The sequence below is a fragment of the Clytia hemisphaerica genome, unplaced genomic scaffold (assembly GCF_902728285.1).
Source record: "Clytia hemisphaerica strain Z4C2 unplaced genomic scaffold, Clytia hemisphaerica genome assembly, whole genome shotgun sequence".
NCBI lineage: Eukaryota > Metazoa > Cnidaria > Hydrozoa > Leptothecata > Clytiidae > Clytia > Clytia hemisphaerica.
This window is the reverse complement of record NW_027104323.1, coordinates 53971-77165: the sequence shown is the minus strand read 5'-3', so window position 1 is coordinate 77165 and position 23195 is coordinate 53971. Positions and strand designations below refer to the sequence as shown.

Here is a 23195-nt window from a genome sequence, read left to right as displayed (position 1 = left end):
ATGGCCCCTAAGGCTCACCACGCACTTCCAGCTCTTATAAAATTTGTGAACTAGAACTGTCTAGGGTCATGGCCCAGAAGGCTCACAAGACACTGCGCACTTCCGAGTTTTTTTGTGACGACACTGCACACTTCTAAAAATATTTTAGAAACGCAAAAGTCCCCCTCGAAAGATAGCCGTTCTGGTCAGCAAAATAGATACCGAGTTGTAATAAATGAGTTGATGATAATAGCGAAGAGGCTCGGAAATCCCGAGTTATGACGTCATTTTTCGGAAATTTTGACGTCTTTTTGTACGTTCTATATGACATCATTCTCAATTTTGTAGCTCGTTTTTTTCCGTGACTTTAAAATCTCGAGTTATCTCTGATGGTATCTTAACTCATTTAAATTTCCGAATAATTTTTTTCTTGCTTTTTAAATTTAACTCGGTTTCGTTTCTTTTAAATTTTCGAGTTATTCTCCTTCCTGTAGATTCTCGGATTCTCGCGAGTTATTTTTGCGTTCACAGCAGACTCAAAACACACCCACACACTTTCTATAGTTTTCATGCACTAGGGTGGTCCAATGGCGGAAAATGCTAGTGGCGTGGAGGCAGAAAAACAAAATTGATATTTGTAACAGAACTATAATTTAGCTCGGATATTTTCTTCGCCCACGAATATGCCCATACAACATTAATACGGCAAATGATTGCGCTCGCTTCGCTGTGGCCATGGAAAGCTAAAATGGTAGCCTCAGCTGCCCGAGGTTGTGAAAAGCTGTTTACCCTTTCCCTAGCTGGGTTCAGTCCTCTTGTGTGTTTTATTATATGGATATAGCTCTTCCTCTCCTAAAGGAAGAAATGGAAGGCATGATGTACTGTACCAACGAACGAAATTAACCTTCTATCAAGCAGTCAAGGATGGGGTTGACATACATAACACAGCTACACAGCAGCACAGGTAAGATTCTCACTCATGCAAATGCTCACCCCGTTCATTTGCCAGGATGTGCCTACCTGACTGAACTAAAACTGGGAAGATCTTTTGTTAGACTTCCCAGTTGGTCGATGCTTACTTGTTCGACATCCCAGTTGTTCGACAATATATCGCCATAATAAAAGTCGAACAACTATATGATCAGTTGCTCGACAATGTAATTGTCCAACAATACAATTGTTAGACAATACATAATTGTCGAACAACTGGGTCGTCGAACAACTATGATCAGTTGTTCGACAATGTAATTGTTTGACAATTACAGTAATTCGACAACTTTTGTGGGATTTTGAACAACTGGGCAGTCTGACAACTGATCTTCCCACTACAATACATTTGGCCGACAATTTTCACGATTTGTCGACCAAATGTATTGTCGAACAAGTGTACTGTCGAACAAGTACGGAATTTACAATCCCACAGATGGACTGGATTTTTAGAGGGTTTAAGAGTTGGGGAACTTGCATGAGTGGAGGGGAACTTGCATGTAGCCCTTAAATGAATGACCTGGCTGGTCATTAAAATCCAAAGTTAAATCAAAACAAAATGGTAGAGCTAGCAGATCTGCGAGCAGAGCTGTATGGTTCTTTTTTTTGCTGCTTTGGTTGGTCAGTCATTTGATAGCTATACAGCAAAGTTTATCTCCCATATAATATCTATCTACCATGAAATCGGATAACTAGCATCAGTGGAGACAAACATGCATAATAGCCCGATCAAATGAATTACCTGTCTGGTCATTAAAATACAAGGCTAAATAAAAATAAAAATGGTATATAGAGTAGATCTGCGAGCGGAGCTGCGTAGTTCATTTGTTTTGAAGTTTTGCTGCTTTGATTGGTCAGTCATTTGATGGCTATGCAAGTTTCCCTCCACTGATGCAAGTTACCCGACCTCACGGTACTGTGTACTAGACTAGTAGTCACATATCTTTATTACAAGGCATAGCAAGCAGTGTGTGAGTGTGGCAGCTCAAACCTACTGTACTGTGTAGCTAGCCGATCAGCAGCATTTTGGTAGCAACGTATCATTTTGACCATTGAGGTTCTACCTCCCAAACTACTACTGTTGCTGGGGGGATAGCTAAAATTTCTCATTCCTGGTAAAATTTTCTTTGCCACTTTTACAATAATACAACTAAGAGATTGAATGAGAATGTCCTAATCAATACAACCTATAACTTCTTCCTAAAACAATTTGATTCGATTGCCTATTATTGATTGATTGATTGATTGATTAAAAATTGACTCTTAACCAAATAGATAGGTCAATATCATAGACAATCGATATTTTTCAGGACTGAGAAGACTCGATTCGATTTGATTGCCTATTGTTGATTGATTGATTAATTGATTAAAATTTACTCTTAAAAATGCATGATCGAATGGTCACAATGAATAGGCAATTGATGAAAAAAAAATATTAAATTGATATTCTCAATTACTATCATATCAATTGTATCAAGTTGGAGAGTATGGGATAGGCCGAGATTCTTTGTGGTGGTGTCTGTCAATATTAGAGTCATAGATTGTGATTTTTTTGAACAGCTGAAAATCCAGCAGTTTAAATAAAGTGATATGGCCTGTGGTATTTCTCTTCATGTTCTCAAAATCCAGGCAAATGAACCCCCCTCTGAAATTGATAACCATTTGTAGGATGTGAAGTTATGTTGAGTGGAAATTAAAAACTGTACTGATTCTAACTTCAAAACAATGATAAGAAGATATTTATATAGTTTACGCATTAACTAATCATCCTTTTATATGTTGTTAAAGAAGTGTAAAAAGCCACTTAATAGCAATTATACTTTTTGAATAGGGGAAGACAAATTCATGAATTTTATGAATGTTTAGAAAAGATTGACTTTATTTTAAGAGTTTGATAATATGAGATGCAGGCTACTAATTAATTTCTTCTTTATCCCTTTTTAATAAATAGAGCTCGTTTGATTATTTTGTATTATGTACCCATAAATAAACTTTTTATTTCAAAGAGTACTGTACATATGATTAGTGCGTAAGCACAGAACTCAGGTGATGTACTTTTGAGTTTTTTAATGGAAGATAACTCTTGAAATATTGACATTTTAAAGAGTGTAACGATTGATGGACTTAACATTGCCAAAACGAAATTTTTACAGGAGTGTGATTATAAAATGAATAAATACGTAGTTTAGTTGGTTGGTCTTCACAATCGTAATCAGTTTGAAAAATTTATTTTTCCTTTCATTTTTCAGATACGCCCAAACAAAACCTTTCAGCTAAACGGTTACTGCTTTTGATACGATAGAGAAGCTTAAAATTCGATATGTCACCGGGTGCTCACTGTGGAATGAGATTTATGATTATTTAGCCAAATTCTGTTCATCATTCGACAACAATGTAATGTCACGACATGGTTTTGGAACTTACTTAGAAAACTTAGAAAATTGCATTCATCACGTTACATGCACTAACAAGAAGGATATTGGATGAGGGTTATTTGATTAGAGGGACTTTATCAAACGCCATCTTTTAATGTGATGATACAATATATGTGATAGACTCCAATGGCTTGATGTACTATAACCAAATGAAGGGACGATTTATGTCTGGTGAGCCGAGGAAAGTTGATATGCTTTATAAATTGAAATGCTTTATAAATTGAAATTTATTTTATTTTTAATGATTGTATTCTCAACTTCTGTGTTATTATTATTATTATTATTGTTATTATTAAACTGGACTTATGTAGGTAGAAAGCGATGAAAAATGGTCAAAGACTAGCACATTTTTGATTGGTGCTTGATTTGCTTTAAATGCAAGGCTTGCATAGGAAAATACCGCTGGAAGACAAGCATATAAAGGGCGTCAAATACTTCCTTTCTTCGAAGACTATTCTCTCTTACGGCTATATTTCATTTGGTAGAGTTTCGATTTTTATATTATAAATTATTTTATCCAACAGTAGAAGAAAAAGAATAAACCTGAGCCCAAATCCTGAGAAAATGGAATACTCGAATGTATCAGCTACCAATAGTAAAAATAGGCTACATATCACTTTTGACGCTTCAACTAAAAAAGTCCTTGCCAGTAGTGGTTTCGAGCGAGTAATTTTGTCCTCTTATCATGTTGTCATACTTTATAATTCGCACATTTGCCTATTTCAACCCTTATACCTATTCCTAAGAGCTAAGGACTTCAAAATTATATCATCCGGTATACAATCTTAATTTAACTTTCTCTTAATATTCTTACTTGTTACGGTTATGTGATCTAATATGTCGATCTTGATACATAATAATAGGATGATTTTGCATTTAATTTCTTTTTTCCATTTCTACACAATAGCTTTAGAATAAAAAAATGAACACCGACAACGATCAGAACAACAGCCATGTCAACGACAATGAAAATAATAACGTTAACGAAGAAAATAGAAAGAGGAGAATCGGCTCCCATGGCCGTTTCAAAATGAATAAGGTAGATTTGTCTTGAGTCGTTATTAATTCATTCATTTTAAGAACTGTTGAATCAGAACACAAAACCAACTTTCTTTTTCGTTTTAGACCAGTTTTGATAAAAATCCTGTCAGCAGAAAAAAAACTGAAAAAGGAAAATTGACTTCAATCAAGAGCAAGGTATTTTAACTGTCACGTCCCACAAAAAGGTCGACTTTAAAACTCCCACTCCCATCGCTTTTCTTAATTTTCTGGAAGGTAGAAATCATGAGAGATTTTGCTATAGCTTGAAAAATATAGCGCTGATTTTTAAAAGATCATAAATTGGACCGACCCTCTTCTAGACTAGATAAAAAGCATATTAAGTTATAAACTTGTCGCGTTTGATTTTAATAATTTAAAGGAGTGCTTAATTTCTACATGATTTTAATGCTTTTTGCTAGGTTGTACAATTACGTAATGTCTGCAAGACACCAATTGCTGTTTTAGCCTACAAGGCAGATGGAAACATAAAAAGCTATGGTAATGAATTTAAGAATCTGGCCAAAGTGAATTTTTCATAAATTTCTAAATTGCATAAAATACCAATTTCTACCTGATTTAGCTTACTAAAATATGTGTAATGTGAAATAAAGTTCTCTGTTCAGTAAATATATCTTTCAATTAAATGAAAATGGACGTCAATTATTAGGATCGACGAAAGGAATGAGGATGTTCGCTCGAGATCCCTTAGTTCTGGAGAAATTCAAGCAGGCTATGGAGATTGATGCTGGTAAGTTGATTCGTATAGCTCTTCGAAATACAAGTTATAGTTTTGCCTTTTGAAATGATATTTAACTAAAGATATGCTGCCGTAAACATACGGGGATTTTTTTGGTGTGGATTTAATTAATCGATTGCCCAAAATCGATTTTTGCGGGGATTTAATTTGACGGATTGGAAATTTAGAGAGACTGAAATGGGTGAAACATTACTTAAAAATATACTAAAAAGTTTTAATTTTTCACATGATTTTCTTTTGTTAAATTTAGCGAGGATTTAGTTTGGAGAGTGATCGGTTTTTGAAATTTCTGCAGGGATTTTTTCGCCAAAATTAAACCACTTAATAAGGTATATGAGAATGAAGTGTATTAAATAAGTATTATCAATAATAATACAAGCGTAGATATTATTTACATCTTGGTTAGCGATTTTTTTATTCTGTCTTGTTCAAGCTGAGGGAGAAAGCGAGTCCTCTGAAGAAGAAGAAGAAGAAGAAGAAGAAAGCGAATCGGAAGAAAGTGAGGAAGATCAAATTAACGAAAAGAAAAAGAAAAAAGAAGATATACGATTCAAAAGCGATTGGGAGGCGTGTCTCAAAGCCGTTGAAAAGAGAACTCTGCTTGCAGATGTAACCAGAGCTTCATCACGTGGGTATTCGTTTCTGCGTTTTTTAGGAATATCATTAGACTGTTTTTACTTTGCACAACTGCTTGAGCTGTACATATCAAACAGGTTATGCCCCTGTATTTAGATTCTTAAGTTAAGAGACATAGTATGAAAATATTACTTTCTCAGGTCTTGGAAAAAGTTTTAGCTGGACGAAAGCCAACAAACCCAGGTGGTGGCCCTGCAACGTCCCGTTCCAGTCACCCCATGGAAAAATCAAAACACCCGTGGACCAGATCGACATGGTGATGCGTTCGTTCCACGAACATCAAATGCTTAAGATTGTTGTAAGTAATTCATGGTGGAATAAAACGTTAATAATTATATATTGTGCTGAACCTGAGACACTGAAACATTCCTGGAAATAAGCAATCTGCACAGAATTTAGACATCCTTCTTGAATTGTTTAGTCTATATCAAGCCCGTGTTTTATAGGTTATCGGCCTTATACTTTTCCTCTTTTATCTAGAAAAAGCATTCGACGACAATGGTAGCTGACTTTCACGGGCAGATTAGTGCATTGAAATCATACGCTACCTCATTTTCCGATGCCACAAAGTTAGCTGCGTGCTGGTTCCAAATGCACCGGAAACTGACTAATTTGTCTGTTTATGATATCGATTTAAAGTACAGTATTACTTCGAATAAACGCCCCGGTGTTTATTCTTTCTATTTTTTAGATTTAATGAGGGACGTTTAAAAAAGGGGGCATCTATTAAATAATCTTTAAACAAGCTCACTTTAATAGAGTGAGTGAATACCTTTTTTGCCTTTTCGTTTCGTTCAGTTCAATATGTCATTTTAGAAATGTTAGAATGGATCAAAGTATGTTTTGGTGCTTGAAAGGATTACAATAATAACATCTAATTATGGGAAAGGAACTTGAGGCGAATGATAAAATCAACCATAAATTCGACTATGCTTTCTTTATTTTTCAGAAGTCGGTCCCTTACGTTATCTACTGATAAAGAACCGGTAGCATTCAAAAGTGTCAATTCTGCGTTGAGCTTCCACTTCCTCGGCACGGAAGATCACGAGGATTTCTTTGGGAACCTCTCTTTGGCACTTGCTGTCAATGAAATGCAGCAGTTACTTGATTGTGTGAGTATTATGTGTCAAGGTTATCTGAAGATTTATATTCAAGTTAAAAACTAAAGCCTTTTCCAAAGGTTTTCTTCTTCCCAAGAAGATTTTTGCATTTTCCAGTAAACCCATTTCTGTTTCTCTTTCTGTTTCAAAGATAACTAGCGGAAAGTTTGGCTTAGGTCCGAAGAGATTCCAAGATTGGCTCGATGCCTATGACAAAGACACCCTTGAAAAATCTCTTTTGGCTTCTGCATCGAAACCTAAAGGTATACAAAGATACTCTTTTGCTATTATGGCTTTTTGGTATATTCCAAAGGCTGATTTTCCAGTCGAACTATTAGCTTTAAAGCTATACAGATTTGTACACATTTTTCGACTTTAAAGAACAGATACATTAACATTACATTAACATTGCTTCCTTAAAGGTTTTTTATGTATTCAACACACTTTATATTGTAAAATCTTTGAAACTGAATTTCATTTAAAAGTCGAACTAAGCGGCTAGATATCCTACTGAAAGTAATTTTATTCTTGTATTATATATTATATAATATAGACCCAAAACTACGACTGACCATGACATTGGGACATCACGACATAATATAAAACTACGATAAGACAGAACAACTGACAAACTCACAAACTCAGGACATCAGACAGGTCTTCCTCAACGTACTTTCTGTGCCGATTGATTATTTTTAAACTCGACTATACTTTTCTTAAATTTCGAAAATGGACTTGAAGTTTCAAAATTGAATTCAAAATTACGTCTTTTCCGTCTTTTACTCACTTTTATTTGAAAGCTTTGAGAAATTTATTCAATATTGAATATTTCAAAGTTAAAAAGTCAAAACATGATGATGGTGTTGCTTTCTAAAAGTTTTGATTTCTTTTAGTAATGGTGAATTTGTTGGGTATTGCTTTGGGCCTCAACAAAAATTTAAAGATTGTAGATGAAGAAGGCGTGAGTGTTGTTTGCGTCGATGATACCTCGTTATGTACGATGCCATTCATACTCACTTCTGGCGGATGTTTATATTTGGCTGCCTTTGAGGACTATGATCCAGAGAGTTGTCGCAGCCACAACATGTACTGTTATGGTAGAGAGGATGAGGAACAGGTAGTCTGCCGCAATTGTCACCTTGCCTATCACTTACCCTGTATTCGATGGCAAGATACATGTGGCTGCGATAAAATCGAGAACATAAAATTACGGTACTTTTTTACTCATCATTCATATTATTGTTGGTCAAGACGTTAATCTTGCCCTTTACAAGGTGTCCGGCTAAACAGAAGACTGAATTTGATCAAAAATATCCAAGAAATTTATTTATGGACCCTGAATATCTCGTTTCCGAGATTTTGAAATTGTAAATAAATTTTTAGGTAAACGCTCTATACAATCTATAAAAATCACTAGGTAATTTTTTGTAAGCTATCGAGTTAATCGGTTTAAATAACCCGCGAGTTTAATCTAAAGTTTTATCATTCAACACAGTACATACTAACCTTTATAGCATTCTTTTTTTAGCTTAATTGATATGTTCCACGAACGCTCGATCAACACCTTTTTGCGTCTGATCTACAAAAGTACCGACAAAATTATAGTAAGCCTCATTTTTTAACTATAAATTCAATTATTGAGTTATTCTTCAAAGGGAAGGATCATGGAATTTATTGAAACCAATAGAAAATTTTCATAATCGTTTATGTTTTTACCTAGAAATTTTCTTCGAATTTGTTGGATCAGAGCCAGAGATCGGCAAGATCGGAGCTGGTTGTTCGCCTTCTTTCGGAGGGTAAATGTGACGCACTGATGTTGATGAACACCTTCAGTAAACAAATCCCTCAGCAGATAGTAAGAAGAATTTTAATTATATTTTTCATCAGACACTGTATCCGTATTTTTTCAGAGAAGAAGAGCTAAGCAAGCAAGAGCGTTTGCTGTAAAGCTCTGGAATGAAGTGCTACCAAACCTATTGCAAAGCTTAATTATATTTCTTATTTCCAGGTCCGCACTCTAACCTCGGTATTGATGGCATCGCCGGTGTTGGAGGGAAATCGTTCATTTCAAGAACGAAATCATCAAAGGGTCATTACTGAATTCCTTGTGCCAGAAGTGAGTATTTTGAGCCTCGCTTCTGCTCGTTACTCCTTTAAAAACTGAAATTACGCATTTGATATTCATAAACATCCTTGAAAGAGAATTCCAAAACGTACTTAAAGAAAAACCATAGTCATTATAAAAAACTCCGGTCTGGCAATGTATTGTGTTTAGCTTTTTGTGCAATTTTCTTTTGTTACAAACAAAAAGCAAGTTGCGATTTGCATACTTTTTGATCACGTTACCAAAATATCCTCTTGGGATTGGTCTATTTTCTAATCACATGATCAAAAAGTTTGCAAAATAAATCAATTTTGGTACGTAAGCTCCATCTTTTAACAATAAGAAGAGACAAAAGCCTTCCACACCAGTGTTTTTATAATGACTATGGAAAAATGAACAGTTCAGGGACAAAACTTTACTGTCTTTCAAGGCTCCCTAAATTTTTATCCCATGAAATAAAAAAAGGAACCATTATACACGTAGCTTTTTTAATGAGAGAATGTTAAGAAACAATTTGTCCCCACGCCTTTATAATTGATAATTCAGTGTTTTTTGTTTTGTCTTTTTCGCTTGGAAATTATCTTTGACGCCATGTTTTCACGTTTAGGTATTGACGTATTTGATCCAAATTGAAATTTGGCTCTGAAGCTTCGGAGCTGCTCATCGAACGTGGTTGTTATTCAGCTTCAAAGATTGTTGGGGGGGAACTAAAAGGGAGTTTTTAAGTGAAGGAAAGTATGGTCAGGAAACATTTGTCAAAAGTAGTAAACAAAACTGAAAAAAACGGTTTACCTCCGAATACGATTGATTTTCTCGCTAAGGTCAACGCCCAATGACCAAATTGAACGTACAGAGAAAAATTTTTTGGAAATTTAGTCACTCCCTGTATAAATTGTTTCCTCCATTACTTTTTGCTTTATTTCTGCTATATCTGAATTAGTCTTCTAGCTTGCTAGACTACTTATTCCACGACTTTTTTCCTGTATAAGTAGGGAATAGTTATATACTATAGTTCTATTACTTTTATTATTGTTTTTATTACTATTTTGAATGAATGAAAAATATATCTTATGACATTGTCCCTGTTTTTTGTCCATGTCCAAGTGATTTCCACTTAAACGAATTCTTTCTAACTCAACAAACAAAATAGCCAAATTCGATCGCCTATCATTTCGTTCTTTTTTACAAGCACGTTAATTTCGCTATCGCTAGTAGAATGAAAAGGTTTGGAAAGTCGTTAGAGTAACGATTACTCGAAATTATGTGCCCATTCATCGAAATTTCATACATACGAATGTTGAATGGTGTACTTTACGTATGGGCGAAAAGGGTGGGAATCCGAGATTATGTGCCCATTTATCAAAATCATACCTATTGTTGAATGATGTACCTTACGTATGGGCGAAAAGGGTGGGAATCCGAGATTATGTGCCCATTTATCAAAATCATACCTATTGTTGAATGATGTACCTTACGTATGGGCGAAAAGGGTGGGAATCCGAGATTATGTGCCCATTTATCAAAATCATACCTATTGTTGATGATGTACCTTACGTATGGGCGAAAAGGGTGGGAATCCGAGATTATGTGCCCATTTATCAAAATCATACCTATTGTTGAATGGTACCTTACGTATGGGCGAAAAGGGTGGGAATCCGAGATTATGTGCCCATTTATCAAAATCATACCTATTGTTGAATGATGTACCTTACGTATGGGCGAAAAGGGTGGGAATCCGAGATTATGTGCCCATTTATCAAAATAATACCTATTGTTGAATGATGTACCTTACGTATGGGCGAAAAGGGTGGGAATCCGAGATTATGTGCCCATTTATCAAAATCATACCTATTGTTGAATGATGTACCTTACGTATGGGCGAAAAGGGTGGGAATCCGAGATTATGTGCCCATTTATCAAAATAATACCTATTGTTGAATGATGTACCTTACGTATGGGCGAAAAGGGTGGGAATCCGAGATTATGTGCCCATTTATCAAAATAATACCTATTGTTGAATGATGTACCTTACGTATGGGCGAAAAGGGTGGGAATCCGAGATTATGTGCCCATTTATCAAAATAATACCTATTGTTGAATGATGTACCTTACGTATGGGCGAAAAGGGTGGGAATCCGAGATTATGTGCCCATTTATCAAAATCATACCTATTGTTGAATGATGTACCTTACGTATGGGCGAAAAGGGTGGGAATCCGAGATTATGTGCCCATTTATCAAAAATCATACCTATTGTTGAATGATGTACCTTACGTATGGGCGAAAAGGGGGGAATCCGAGATTATGTGCCCATTTATCAAAATAATACCTATTGTTGAATGATGTACCTTACGTATGGGCGAAAAGGGTGGGAATCCGAGATTATGTGCCCATTTATCAAAATCATACCTATTGTTAAATGATGTACCTTACGTATGGGCGAAAAGGGTGGGAATCCGAGATTATGTGCCCATTTATCAAAATAATACCTATTGTTGAATGATGTACCTTACGTATGGGCGAAAAGGGTGGGAATCCGAGATTATGTGCCCATTTATCAAAATCATACCTATTGTTGAATGGTGTACTTTACGTATGGGCGAAAAGGGTGGGAATCCGAGATTATGTGCCCATTTATCAAAATCATACCTATTGTTGAATGATATACCTACCTTACGTATGGGCGAAAAGGGTGGGAATCCGAGATTATGTGCCCATTTATCAAAATAATACCTATTGTTGAATGATGTACCTTACGTATGGGCGAAAAGGGTGGGGAATCCGAGATTATGTGCCCATTTATCAAAAATACCTATTGTTAAATGATGTACCTTACGTATGGGCGAAAAGGGTGGGAATCCGAGATTATGTGCCCATTTATCAAAATAATACCTATTGTTGAATGATGTACCTTACGTATGGGCGAAAAGGGTGGGAATCCGAGATTATGTGCCCATTTATCAAAATCATACCTATTGTTGAATGATGTACCTTACGTATGGGCGAAAAGGGTGGGAATCCGAGATTATGTGCCCATTTATCAAAACCCAATACAGATGTCGAATTCTCTACCTTACGTATGGGCGAAAAGGATGGGAATCCGAGATTATGTGCCCATTTAGTTTTTCGTGGATTTAATGATCGCAAAAATTTTTGTAAACCACTTTATGAAAATGGAAGAAATTAGTTGAAAAAAGGGATGATTCTAGGCTGCACGCATCCCCTCCGATATGTTTTATGGTATGTTATGATATGTTATATTGGGGATTATACATGATACACGATACACGATTAGCATCCCATATATCAAAACATATCAGAGGGGATGCGTACATAGGGTGGTTAGCGAAATTAAGTCCCGTGCGAGATTCAAATGATTTTTGAAAAAAATTGCCTCGCGAAAATATCTGCAGGCGAAACTTATCCACTTAGACTTAAGGGCTCTGTCCATAGTCGAGTACTTGATTTTAGTATTTGAACATAAAAGTTATGTTTTAGGTTCTTTAACACTTTTAACAAAGAATTACCTTTATGAATTGCTTTTCATTCAAATCCCTTAAGAGTAATAATTAAGAATTTGATTGCAAAAATGACGCTATGAACTTTAAAAAGACGTTAAATATGTTGCATTACCTTCTTTTATAAAAAAGTGCTAAGTTTTAATGGGTAATTAACCTTTTTGTTTCGAAGTTTTTTCAAACGGTCTGCAAAGAATTTTACAAAAGTTAGGGCTGTTTTTCTATAACAAATATGGATGAAGAGACAAATAAGGTTTTAAAAAAATTTCCCAAAAATCTTTATTTCGGTAAAAGATACAAAATTTTTTCTTCGCCGAAAATAAGCTCTTCAAAGTTGAAATATTCGTCTTCATTTTCTTCTTCATCAAATTTTTTCATTGCGAATCTTAAATTTTCAGACTCAAGGATAATTGGCCTAACAGAAAATGTATAACATGCCACAGTTTTGTGTGCTACATCAAGAAGAAATTTATATTTTGTACATGGCAATAAGAGCCATCATTCATTTTGGAATAGAGCAAATATCAAAAAGGATGAAGATAGAATGTTTTGCGGATCGTAAAGAAGAAATTCAAACCTTTAGCGGGAGTTAAACTTCGTGGATGGGCCCTTTCCAAATTCCCACTGGTGGAACTATTTCACGGATTACAACCATATGAGCGAAGTCCGAAAAATTTAATCCCCGCGAAAATTATCCCATTAATCAATTTAACCAGAGTGATATAATTTGCTTACTCATCAAATTTGATTTACAAGCTTTTTGATTGTAATTACACAGCAAAATTAGGGTTAAGATAATCTACTCACACTTATCAAGTTCTAAGGAAGTGCGAATGTGTCACAAATCAGCAAACATTACCCAATAGAACGTTATGCTTCCCAGAGGCTGATCAATGTTGAATATGTTGGATATTCCATGTAACGATTGATTGATTGGCTATTTGTTAATTGTTGATTCAACTCTAATTTGGCTCCGAAGCTTCGAAGCTGCTCATCAAATGAGCTTATTATTCAGTAAGAAACTTCATCGGAGGGAAATAAATCGAGGTTTTTCTTATAGTGGATGTATTTTCAATAACGCATCTAAAAACCTAAAGCTAAATATAGATAATTTTTGCGAAAACTATTTTGTTTACATCAATTCCAAGGCGTTCAAAATCTAAGACTTAATTCTCATTTTGGTCGCAAACGGTCGTTAAGATAAGATAGGTGGGAAATCTGAGATAACCCATTATTTGAAAACACTCATACATACCGATGTTGTATTCTCTACCTTAGGTATGATCCGATATTCCATTCCCTTTGTCAAAATCATACGATGTTGAATCAGAGAAGTGTAAAGAAAAAGAAAAAAAAACAGCTTCTTGAAAACAATGGAAAAAAATACGGTTCGTCATCTACCAGGTCCTTCACCCTTAAGGGAGTTTGTTTCAGTTAATGGATTTCTTTTGTTGTTGCTAAAAGATTCTGCATAATTAGCGTGATGTGACGAGATTCTTTTGTTTTGAGTCAAATGATGCGTAAACTTTAGCAGCTTATATTGTGTGAATACGTCGCTCAGAGCAAAATATTGGTCGTTTTTATTGAAAACCCTTTTGTTTTAACTTAAATAGTACATGATAGGTAGTTAAAAAAACTTCAGAAAACTCCTCTACATATTCATAGTTACGGGCGAAAAGGGTGGGAATCCGAGATTATGTGCCCATTCGTCCAAATCTCAAACCGATGTCGAATTCTCACCTTTATGTCTCAAAAAGGGCAAGAATCCGAGATATTGATGAAAGTCAAATTATGTTTACTAACCCCATATAATCATAAAAATACTAGAATTGATAAGAGTAAAAATCTGCTTCAAAAATGAAAGTCTCAATTTTCATACCGGCTTGGGAAAAACAACGTTTAAAGAGATGAAAAGTTTTAAGGTTTTAAATGGATAATCAGATGGTTTGAGATATTTGGCACGTGGAATCCTTCCATTGTCCTGAGGAAAACCTCAAAATATTTTTGTCTAAATATTTCCCATTTGAATTACAAGTTTTTGGCTTTTAGTAAGATAACTATAGAATTTAAACGTACGAACCGTGCGAGAACCCATTTTCAGAAATTTTAAATTTTGATATCTCAACTTTAGAATATAGTTAGACAAAAATACTTGGCGATTTTACTCAAAACCACAGAGGGTTTCTTCAGGCAAAAAAAACTCAAACTATCTGATTATCCCTTTAACATTCCCTACAAGGATTGGTTTACTTGTAAGATTCACAGCTTTTCAAGCAGAATTCAATACATGGACTCGCAAGAAAGTTGAGGGATAAAAGGCGACCAATCGCTTTTTCTATTGTTTATTTATGACGCTCTGTTATTCTTTTTATCACGACTGAAATTGGTAGGGTGGTAAATAAGAGGGTAAAATAGGGTGGTACTAAACAGAAGAAACGGTGTGAACAATTGAATTTATTGCGTAATTTAAATACAAAGAAAAATAACAAATTGGAATAATTATATTAAAATCTAAAAATGATGACAAATTTATAATCAAAATACCAAATGATCCGGAGAGGGGCAATCATGAATTTATTATATACACTGGATGAACAACGCATGAAACGGTGGAGAGCGAAGTATCCACAATCGTGGATCGAGCCATGTCCGCAAAGGACAACTGTCATGGCGGCTTGAAATTCTCTGATTTAAAAAAATGATTAATAATCTCATTTCTAAAAAGTCCTTTACCTTTAGCTTCTTGTACTTTTACTCGCCGAAAATTTGAAAATAAAAGCGAAAATATCCAACGGATACATGTATTGAATCTGTTGTGACAAAAAAAGACATTAGACAAGAAGAATTAAACAAAAAGGCCTAAAATGATACTGAAATTATAGTTGACTATATCTTTCTAACAACTTTCTGAGGAGAGCTAAAATTGAAATATATTAGTGAGCCTTCTTGAGCCAAGAGTGACTTGGCTTCGCATTGGTATGAAAGTCTTTTGGAGGCCCGTGGTGGATCGGTGGTTTCATTAAGGTTAAAGGTTGAAATTTTCTGGTGTCAACATTAAATTTTTCATACATAGAATGTTTTGCTTCTTTTTTTCAACTTGAAACGTCATAACAACACATAATTAGCAATTACTTTGATGCGTTTGTCTCTCTAAGGAAAACTTTAATTCTCATTTTCTCATACAAAAAAATGCAATGAAGGAAGGAGAGTGAATAATAATGTCATTACTACGGACATAGCTAGAGTATGAGAAATCAATGAAAACTAAGCTTGTTGTTTATCCGGTGTATATAATAAATTCATGGGGCAACCAAGCCTACAGCAAGTCTTGTTTCAATGAATTTCGATACCATAGGAAAAACTTACAATGCGACATAAAATGGTCAGGTCGCATGTAAGAAAGCTGTGTTTTTAGACGTTTAGTAGAAGCATTTTGCTGCTCGTTGATCTGGCTATTTAGCCATTCCAGTTCATGATAGATGTTCATGCAATAGCCTGTACCGCAAGCTGAAATTGAAATTTGAAAAATCCATTTATGTAATATCTTATGCATAATTTGAAGCTTTATTCAAAATGATAAAGTAGATTTTTGAAAAAAAGTTCTCCTCTTTCCGGGCAACTAGGCTTATTGAGTTGAATAACACGAAAAGATTATTAAAATTCACTAATTGACTGATGGCCATAAACACCCACAATCTTATGTTTCAATTAAAACTATCGATGACGAACTGAATAGAACTTCACTACACCAAAAATAAGAATCAACCACGTAGTAAATGCTGTTCTTACCAGTATGATTCTTCCAATGGAAACGATCGACAAGGAACTTGGTCTCGCGAAAGAATACTGGGTCTCTATTGAGACAATATGCGTGAAGGCTACAATTATTGTCGTATACTATGTATCGAGGTGCTGAAAATAAATGTTTAGGAAAGTGAACATACATTCTGTAAACAATTTATGTGCACTGCAAAAGGTTTGGAAAATAAAATACAAAATACTATAAAACATTTTTTAAAGAAGCTCTTTTTTCAGCATTTTGCGAGTGTTTTGGTCTAATTTCCTGAGAAACCTTAATTAAGAGGGGTTTGCACATAATACAAAGTTAAAGTGAAACATTAATTATCCTTTATTTGATAGATACGGGCATTTTACTTTTAGCATACAAAAGCTTACATTTTTGAAACCTTGTCCTGAATATGGTGAATGGCACATTGGGAGATTCTTCCTTAGCCATAACTTGGAAACCGTAGCATATGCCTAAACCAAAAGAAAATATTGTGATATTTAATCGCACATAGAATCCATATCATACCAATTCTACGAAGTTAAAATAGTTTGGAGAAGTTGTACACATACATATATATAATATAAACATACCATGTGGACAATATATCGTGAATATTCCAGATGTCAAGTTTGGGTGCCCTTTATAATTTTTCCTGCAACTATCGTATTTAAGGTTGCGTTTGTCCTGTTCGAAGTTGCCCCTCGATCTTCGGATTGGTAGATTTGGAAAGCTAAAGCAATACATGAAAAATAGACGGAAATCTACAAAAGCTATCCTCCACACGTGATTACATAATAACAATCAGGGCTTAGTACAGTAGAAAACATATTTAGAAACTTAAAATGTACAATTAAAGTTAAAATGGTATCATACTAATAGTACTGTCGATGATACCTGCTGAGTTCATTCTCATCGAATTCATCGGAGGTGCTCAAATCCTTGGCATTATTGAAAGGAACTTCAGCCTTGTCAGCGAGGTAAAGCAGTAATCCTTTCCATTTCGTTTCAGGGAGACAGGATTCCAGATTAGCAGCGTTCAACACGTTGAACAAAAGTGGCAGTCGAATTTGAAATTGCCTCATAAGTCTCGAATCACTTTTACAATTCGGTTGGAGCAACTTCAAACTCAATTCCAAATCACGTTCTTCAAAATATGAGCAAACTGGACTGGACGAATAAAGGCAACGGAAAAACAATCTCATTGCTTTTGGAATATCATCTCCAAACGTGTCGATTGACCACTCGATTACGTGGTGTATAGTAGGGTACAATTTTTTCATCCCTTTCATGAAAGTCACAGACTTTGATTTTGTTGCCCAGTCTTTAAAAGAGTCTCTTAACACTTTCTCTTTAATGGCCAGCCGGTCAGCATGTTCACTAAGGTGATAAAAATAAGTTCCAATTCTTTCTAAATACCGTATGAAAAAGTAAAAAATTATTAAATTAGCGTGTAGTTTTAAAGCGGAAAAATTTCAGTTGTCTCGTATAATAGTTTGAAACATGTTACGCTATACAAATTAAAAAAGGGCATAAGTTCTGACGATGTCCAACTTGAAACTAAAGATGATTTAATCGATGAACTTTTGAAATACAGAGCACAAGACGAAAAGTTAAAAGTTAAACTGAAGGTCTCGTTGAATTTTTGGTGGTCCAAACAGAAGTTGATTTTATCAAGAAGACTGAAAATCGTAAGGGTATAAAACAAAAAACGCAGTACATACGAATACTTTGGTATGTATATATTTGAGGGTCTTTCTTGTAAGGCCAGTGTTGAAAATTTCTTCTGGTGGCTCAATCCTGTGGCATCGCATACAATATGCTCAGGTTCTGTTCCACATTTACCACATACTGATCCAGCCGCAAAATCAATCTCCAGCAAACTTAAAAAGCCATACCAAGAATCTTTAAAATCCTTGTAAGTCAGATCGACTTTGTGATGACCAGAGCTTTTTTGCGTCAAACAAAAGATCTTGAAGTAACCATCAAGTGTACAACTGAAAAATAATACAGTAACACAATTAAAAATTTATCAAAGGTATAACATATTACGTTGAAAATCTTTATGAGAAATTTACAATCGCTGTTTTGTGAAAAGAGTAACTATTTTGACAAAACTATTTTGTCAATTTCTATTATTTTAAAAGGAAAAAAGGTTTGAAATATTATTCTAACCTTTTTCCATGCAGAAAATGGTTCATGTAATCTCGTAGTAGAGAGTAGTGGATAAGAAACTTTCCCATATTCAAAATTGAGTCGTCAAAACCGTCATAATGATGCGTGGAACCACAGTGTGTGCAATGTTTGTCCTTCACTAAACGAATAAAACTGGAGTTACAAGCTGTCCTCGCATCTATTAACTTGCAAAATTTAATTAAGCCACTAGAAGTAATAAATTACTCAGGACAAACATTTAATAAGTTAAACACGTTAAATATTTTCTATAAGCACTGGCAAGGCTCAGCTGCTCATTGTATTTTGTTTTTATTTGCTAACATGTCGATCTTTTAATAATTCTCATAGGACTGGGATCTTCCAGAAAGAAATTTTTCTTGGGACGGCCAATGATCGGCCCAATGATAGACATTGAGTTTTTTTTTTATACCCCTGGCCACCTATCTTCCATTCCCTATGAACGATTTTTCTGCAAACCCCCGTTGTTCCAAAAACAATTGTAGTTTTATGTTGCCAAAATAAGATGATTATAATTTAATTTCATGATAACATAACTCACCAACGCATTCGTAGTGAGTATTTTTTGTATAAAGTTTGACTCGATGAGTAACGATTCGAGTCACAAGCTCTGAGCAGCAATATAATTCTTCCTGACAGACCAAATAGGAATCTTCCAATGGTAGGTACGAAGAAGGTGGAATACGGAGATTTCTTTCCATCCTTTCGTCAGGGTAAAATGGGATATTCATTACTGATTTTGGTTTGAAGTCTCTTTCGGTTGAGGGAGTATGACTGGTATCCAAAAATTCGTTGAGAAACCCAGGGTTTTCTTCACGATTTTCTTCACTCCTTTTGCGACGAATTTCACCACAATGAACACAAAAAGAGTTAGAGCACACACAACAATGAAGCTTTGCTCTTTCATTGGTAACTATTCCAGCGGAACTTTCAAAAACAACGAGAACCTTTCCTTTGTCGTGAAGAATATCCGTGATCTCATTTTCCTGACAAAGCAAAGAACAATAAAAAACAATGAATGGAGCAAAACTTTGTTGCAGTATAAAAGGTCTTTCCATAAGTTATGTCACGAGCAACGTTCACCTCGTTTTAAAAATATTGCAATGATCATTGAGTCCCAAAGGACTCTATTTATGAAAATAAACCATTCAAGATTCAAGGGATTTCATGAACCTGGCAATGGTTTTAAAACGAGGAAGTCATTGCACTCAAATAATTTATGAAAGGCTCCCACATATCTTTCGAATAAATTTCTATGCTAAATTGACGCATTAACGTTTTTCACTATTTTCAGCCCTCGAAATCAAATTCGTTTCACCAAATACACTTAGCCATGCAAGCTCGACGCTCGCTAACGGTTATAGTTTCGCGCTTCGATGGCAAAGAGACATCGGAGTAAGAAGCAAGCGAGCCTGAAGCTTACTTGGCTAAATAAACTCTAATTATTTATCGAAAAGATTAATAGTTATTAAGAAACTGGTGCCCTTTCAAAAACAAAATTTTCTGAAAAGACATAAAATTCTCAAATTGTTTCCAGAATATTACCTGAACGAAACTTTCTTGATACGCTGAAACGAGTGGAAAAGGTTACAATATGATATTATAATGATAAACAAATGTTAATTTCTTCAATCAAGTGCACATTCTTTATACAAATAAATAAAAACTTTGGCAAAATTATGTGTTGATCCTTATTGCTTTTGCTATGCCTATATAAGAAGTCACGTAAATATAATTTTAGAATCATATAAAGGTTAGCCTGTATCAAACTCTTCTTCGCTGACCGAAGAATATATAATATTAAAATATATAACGCCCGTGGTCGGGGTGGTACAGACCATATTATAAAGGTTGGTGCATTTATTTGTCATTTTGTCTCAATCTAGCATTGTGTAAATTAAAAGTTACTTTATGTGAATCAATATCAAATACATACCTATAATACTTTCGTCCACTTCCCAATAATCGATTTCAGCAATGATTGGTTTCAGAGCTCTGATGTGAATGCAGAGATCTAAAAATTAAAACCAAGTCTAACAGGAATACGGAAAGCACTATAATTGAGAAAAAAAATCAACAAAATTTCTAAATGGAGATTTAACAAGCGAAATTTCAAAAATTTCTTTGATTATAGATATACAATACCCTCGTTTACGTGTGCGTTTAAAACTAACCTTCATTGTCTTGCGTGATGTCAGCTTGAAAAGAGAGAGATTCGATGTAAGTTGAATTTGATGGACGACATGAGCAAAAGTATATCCACCGACCATCGTCAGCTTCCTCACTCTGTTGGAAGTACTTCCGTCCAGCAATCAAATATTTGTTACGCTAAATAAAAAATAAATGAATATCCATCTTACTCCAGCATTCTTTTCTCTATTCTTTAAGGCAAGACACCCCTGTCCGCCAAAAAATTCTGTTCTTACGGGATAAAATATATGGCCAGGATTGAACAGGGTGATTCAATGAAAACTTTGTAGTACACTTACAAGTTTTTCTACCGTTGAAATCCACATTAGAATGACTTTTAAGTTTAAAAAATATATTCTGAATAAAAATAAGCTCTACCTATAAGGTTGCCAAAAGTCACAAAAGACATCATTACGAACAATTTTCCGCAAGGTCTTGAAACTCAGTTTAAGTTTATATAAATTTTAAAAACACATTGATTTTCCTTTTTAATAAATACAAAGCTTTTGGTAAGACTAGCTTTTAATTACGCTTGAAAAATTCTTAAACCTTAAAATTGGGTTGGGTATGCTTTCTGGATATAGCAGCTTTGATAAAAATGTCGCATGGACGCTAAAAAAGATGAAATACAATGATGAACCTTTAGATTTTTCTTCTTTTCATCAAAATCGGGAATAGCCACTTTCAATAGCCTGGAATCAACGGGCACCAAACAATTCTGTCTCCTTAGAGCTATCTGATAAGCAAGAGAATCAGCAACAACCTCGTCGTCATTTTCTACAGATACCTGAAAGAATGGGATAAAAAGCTTTGTTCCACTAACCGTTACAAGTAAGTTTAGCGATAACAAACTTAATATGAATTTAATGCTCAACCTGAATATAAAAAATCTGGTATCGTCTGGATTATTAAATTCCCCACATTTCAACACCCCCAACTGCTTTGATACACTAACCTCATTCTCTTTTTTTAATTTTCCTAAATTAAATTATGATTTTTTTCTCAGTTCATTCATACTTTAGAATCTTCAGTACCAAAAAAATTGAAACTACTACTGAATTTATCGTTGTCTCATCTTTATTTCAACTTTTCAGTCCCCCTCACCACAAACCGAAGATCAAAATTGAAATATCACCCTGTATGACGGTTGGGTATTGAGTTAAAGGTAAAGGAAAACACACATGATTATACTCTGATTCTGAATCGCTATAATTAGTTTGATTGAAGTGATCCCTGCCACTTGGATCTGGAGTTTCGAAGCTAGGACCAGGCTCGTCAGCGCTATGACCAGGATCATTATCTTGGGCATGGACAACAGGCAGTGAAGATACTGAAACCTAAAAATCATATAAAATAGGTTTATAAATAAAAATAAACATGCGATTTAACATTGGGTGAGAATACAGAATATGAATGAAATGAAGTAATATATCATTATGCAAAATATAGATCAATATTTTGAAGTCAGCAAAAAAAGATTATTCAAAGTATAATCAAAAGATGAATTTTTCTCAGGCTGGATAACATTTTAGTTTTAAAAATACTAAAATGAGTCTTACTCTGTTCATTTTTTAAAGCAAAAGCTCAATACATTCAAAATTTCAAGACTGAAAATGATAATGAAATTCATTCAGCTCTCTTATTAAAGATCCAAACAAAGCGACTAACACTTTCATCATCAGAATCGAATGTGAGCGTGAATGTGTTCTTCTCTTCCGGTGCGACTTTATCATCATTATTATCATCATCATCATCATCATCGAAGTCTAAAGTAAGACAGCTACCACGACTCTCCCTGAAATGAAAAAAAGAGAGCAGTGTTGAATGGGGAGCAAATGCAAGACATAACCATCGCAAGATTATGTCACATATTATTATCCTTGTTTTGAAATTAGACTATAAATCACCAATTCTTTATTTACAATGTCTCCAGCTAAAATCCGTATTCGGCAATAAAAAAAAACACAAAAACTTTTCATGGGAAGAGAATCCTAGCCAAATACAGAATTTCTTTAATTTTTCTTCAAATTTTGAAGTTTAGACAGGTTTAGAAAACATGCTTAAAAGACCGTACACCAAATCGTTTCTTTTGCAAACTTCATTTACAAGCTTCTGAAAATATCTTAAATTTGACATTAAAAATACAACACAGCTTGAAGTGAAGTCAAACTAAAAACCAATCGATCACTTCTTGCAAAAAAGAGTTCAAACCTTTAGGAAAATGAAAACTAACCTTTTTCGCTTGGAACATCTTTTCTTACTTTTTTCAATTTTTTTTTGATGATTTTTCTCCATTTCAAGCAGCTCTGGCATCCTCTCAACAACGTATGGGTCTGCTAACGCAACTTCACGTACAGCAGCCTTAAAACTTTCTGAAAGACAACCTTTACCCTTGACAAAACTTTTTCTTTTTTTCGGACCCATGATTCACTCTTAAAATTGTAATCTAAATCATTAAAGTCAATTTCA

At 34.6% G+C, this 23195-nt stretch overlaps 2 protein-coding genes and 1 long non-coding RNA gene across 3 annotated transcripts; 2 read left to right on the top strand and 1 right to left on the bottom strand.

Annotated features, from left to right (window-relative positions):
- Positions 1-4581: 4581 nt before the first annotated feature.
- Positions 4582-5132, top strand: LOC136817635 (uncharacterized). Its single transcript, XR_010848125.1, has 3 exons — positions 4582-4598; positions 4862-4940; positions 5110-5132. It is a non-coding gene; the product is annotated as an uncharacterized lncRNA (long non-coding RNA).
- A 2688-nt stretch (positions 5133-7820) lies between these two features.
- Positions 7821-9685, top strand: LOC136817634 (uncharacterized). Its single transcript, XM_067073956.1, has 5 exons — positions 7821-8147; positions 8464-8539; positions 8656-8790; positions 8944-9051; positions 9647-9685. Exons 1-5 carry the CDS (start codon positions 7831-7833, stop codon positions 9683-9685), a joined length of 675 nt encoding a protein of 224 aa, XP_066930057.1. The 5' UTR covers positions 7821-7830.
- A 6045-nt stretch (positions 9686-15730) lies between these two features.
- LOC136817633 (uncharacterized) lies at positions 15731-23150 on the bottom strand. The gene is made up of 15 exons (XM_067073955.1): positions 22960-23150; positions 22395-22521; positions 21908-22063; positions 21367-21513; positions 20711-20864; positions 20473-20550; positions 20082-20104; positions 19078-19522; positions 18519-18657; positions 18068-18340; positions 17241-17723; positions 16937-17076; positions 16733-16816; positions 16346-16468; positions 15731-16063 (listed from the first exon to the last, which is right to left on the bottom strand). Exons 1-15 carry the CDS (start codon positions 23148-23150, stop codon positions 15873-15875), a joined length of 2754 nt encoding a protein of 917 aa, XP_066930056.1. The 3' UTR covers positions 15731-15872.
- Positions 23151-23195: the final 45 nt, after the last annotated feature.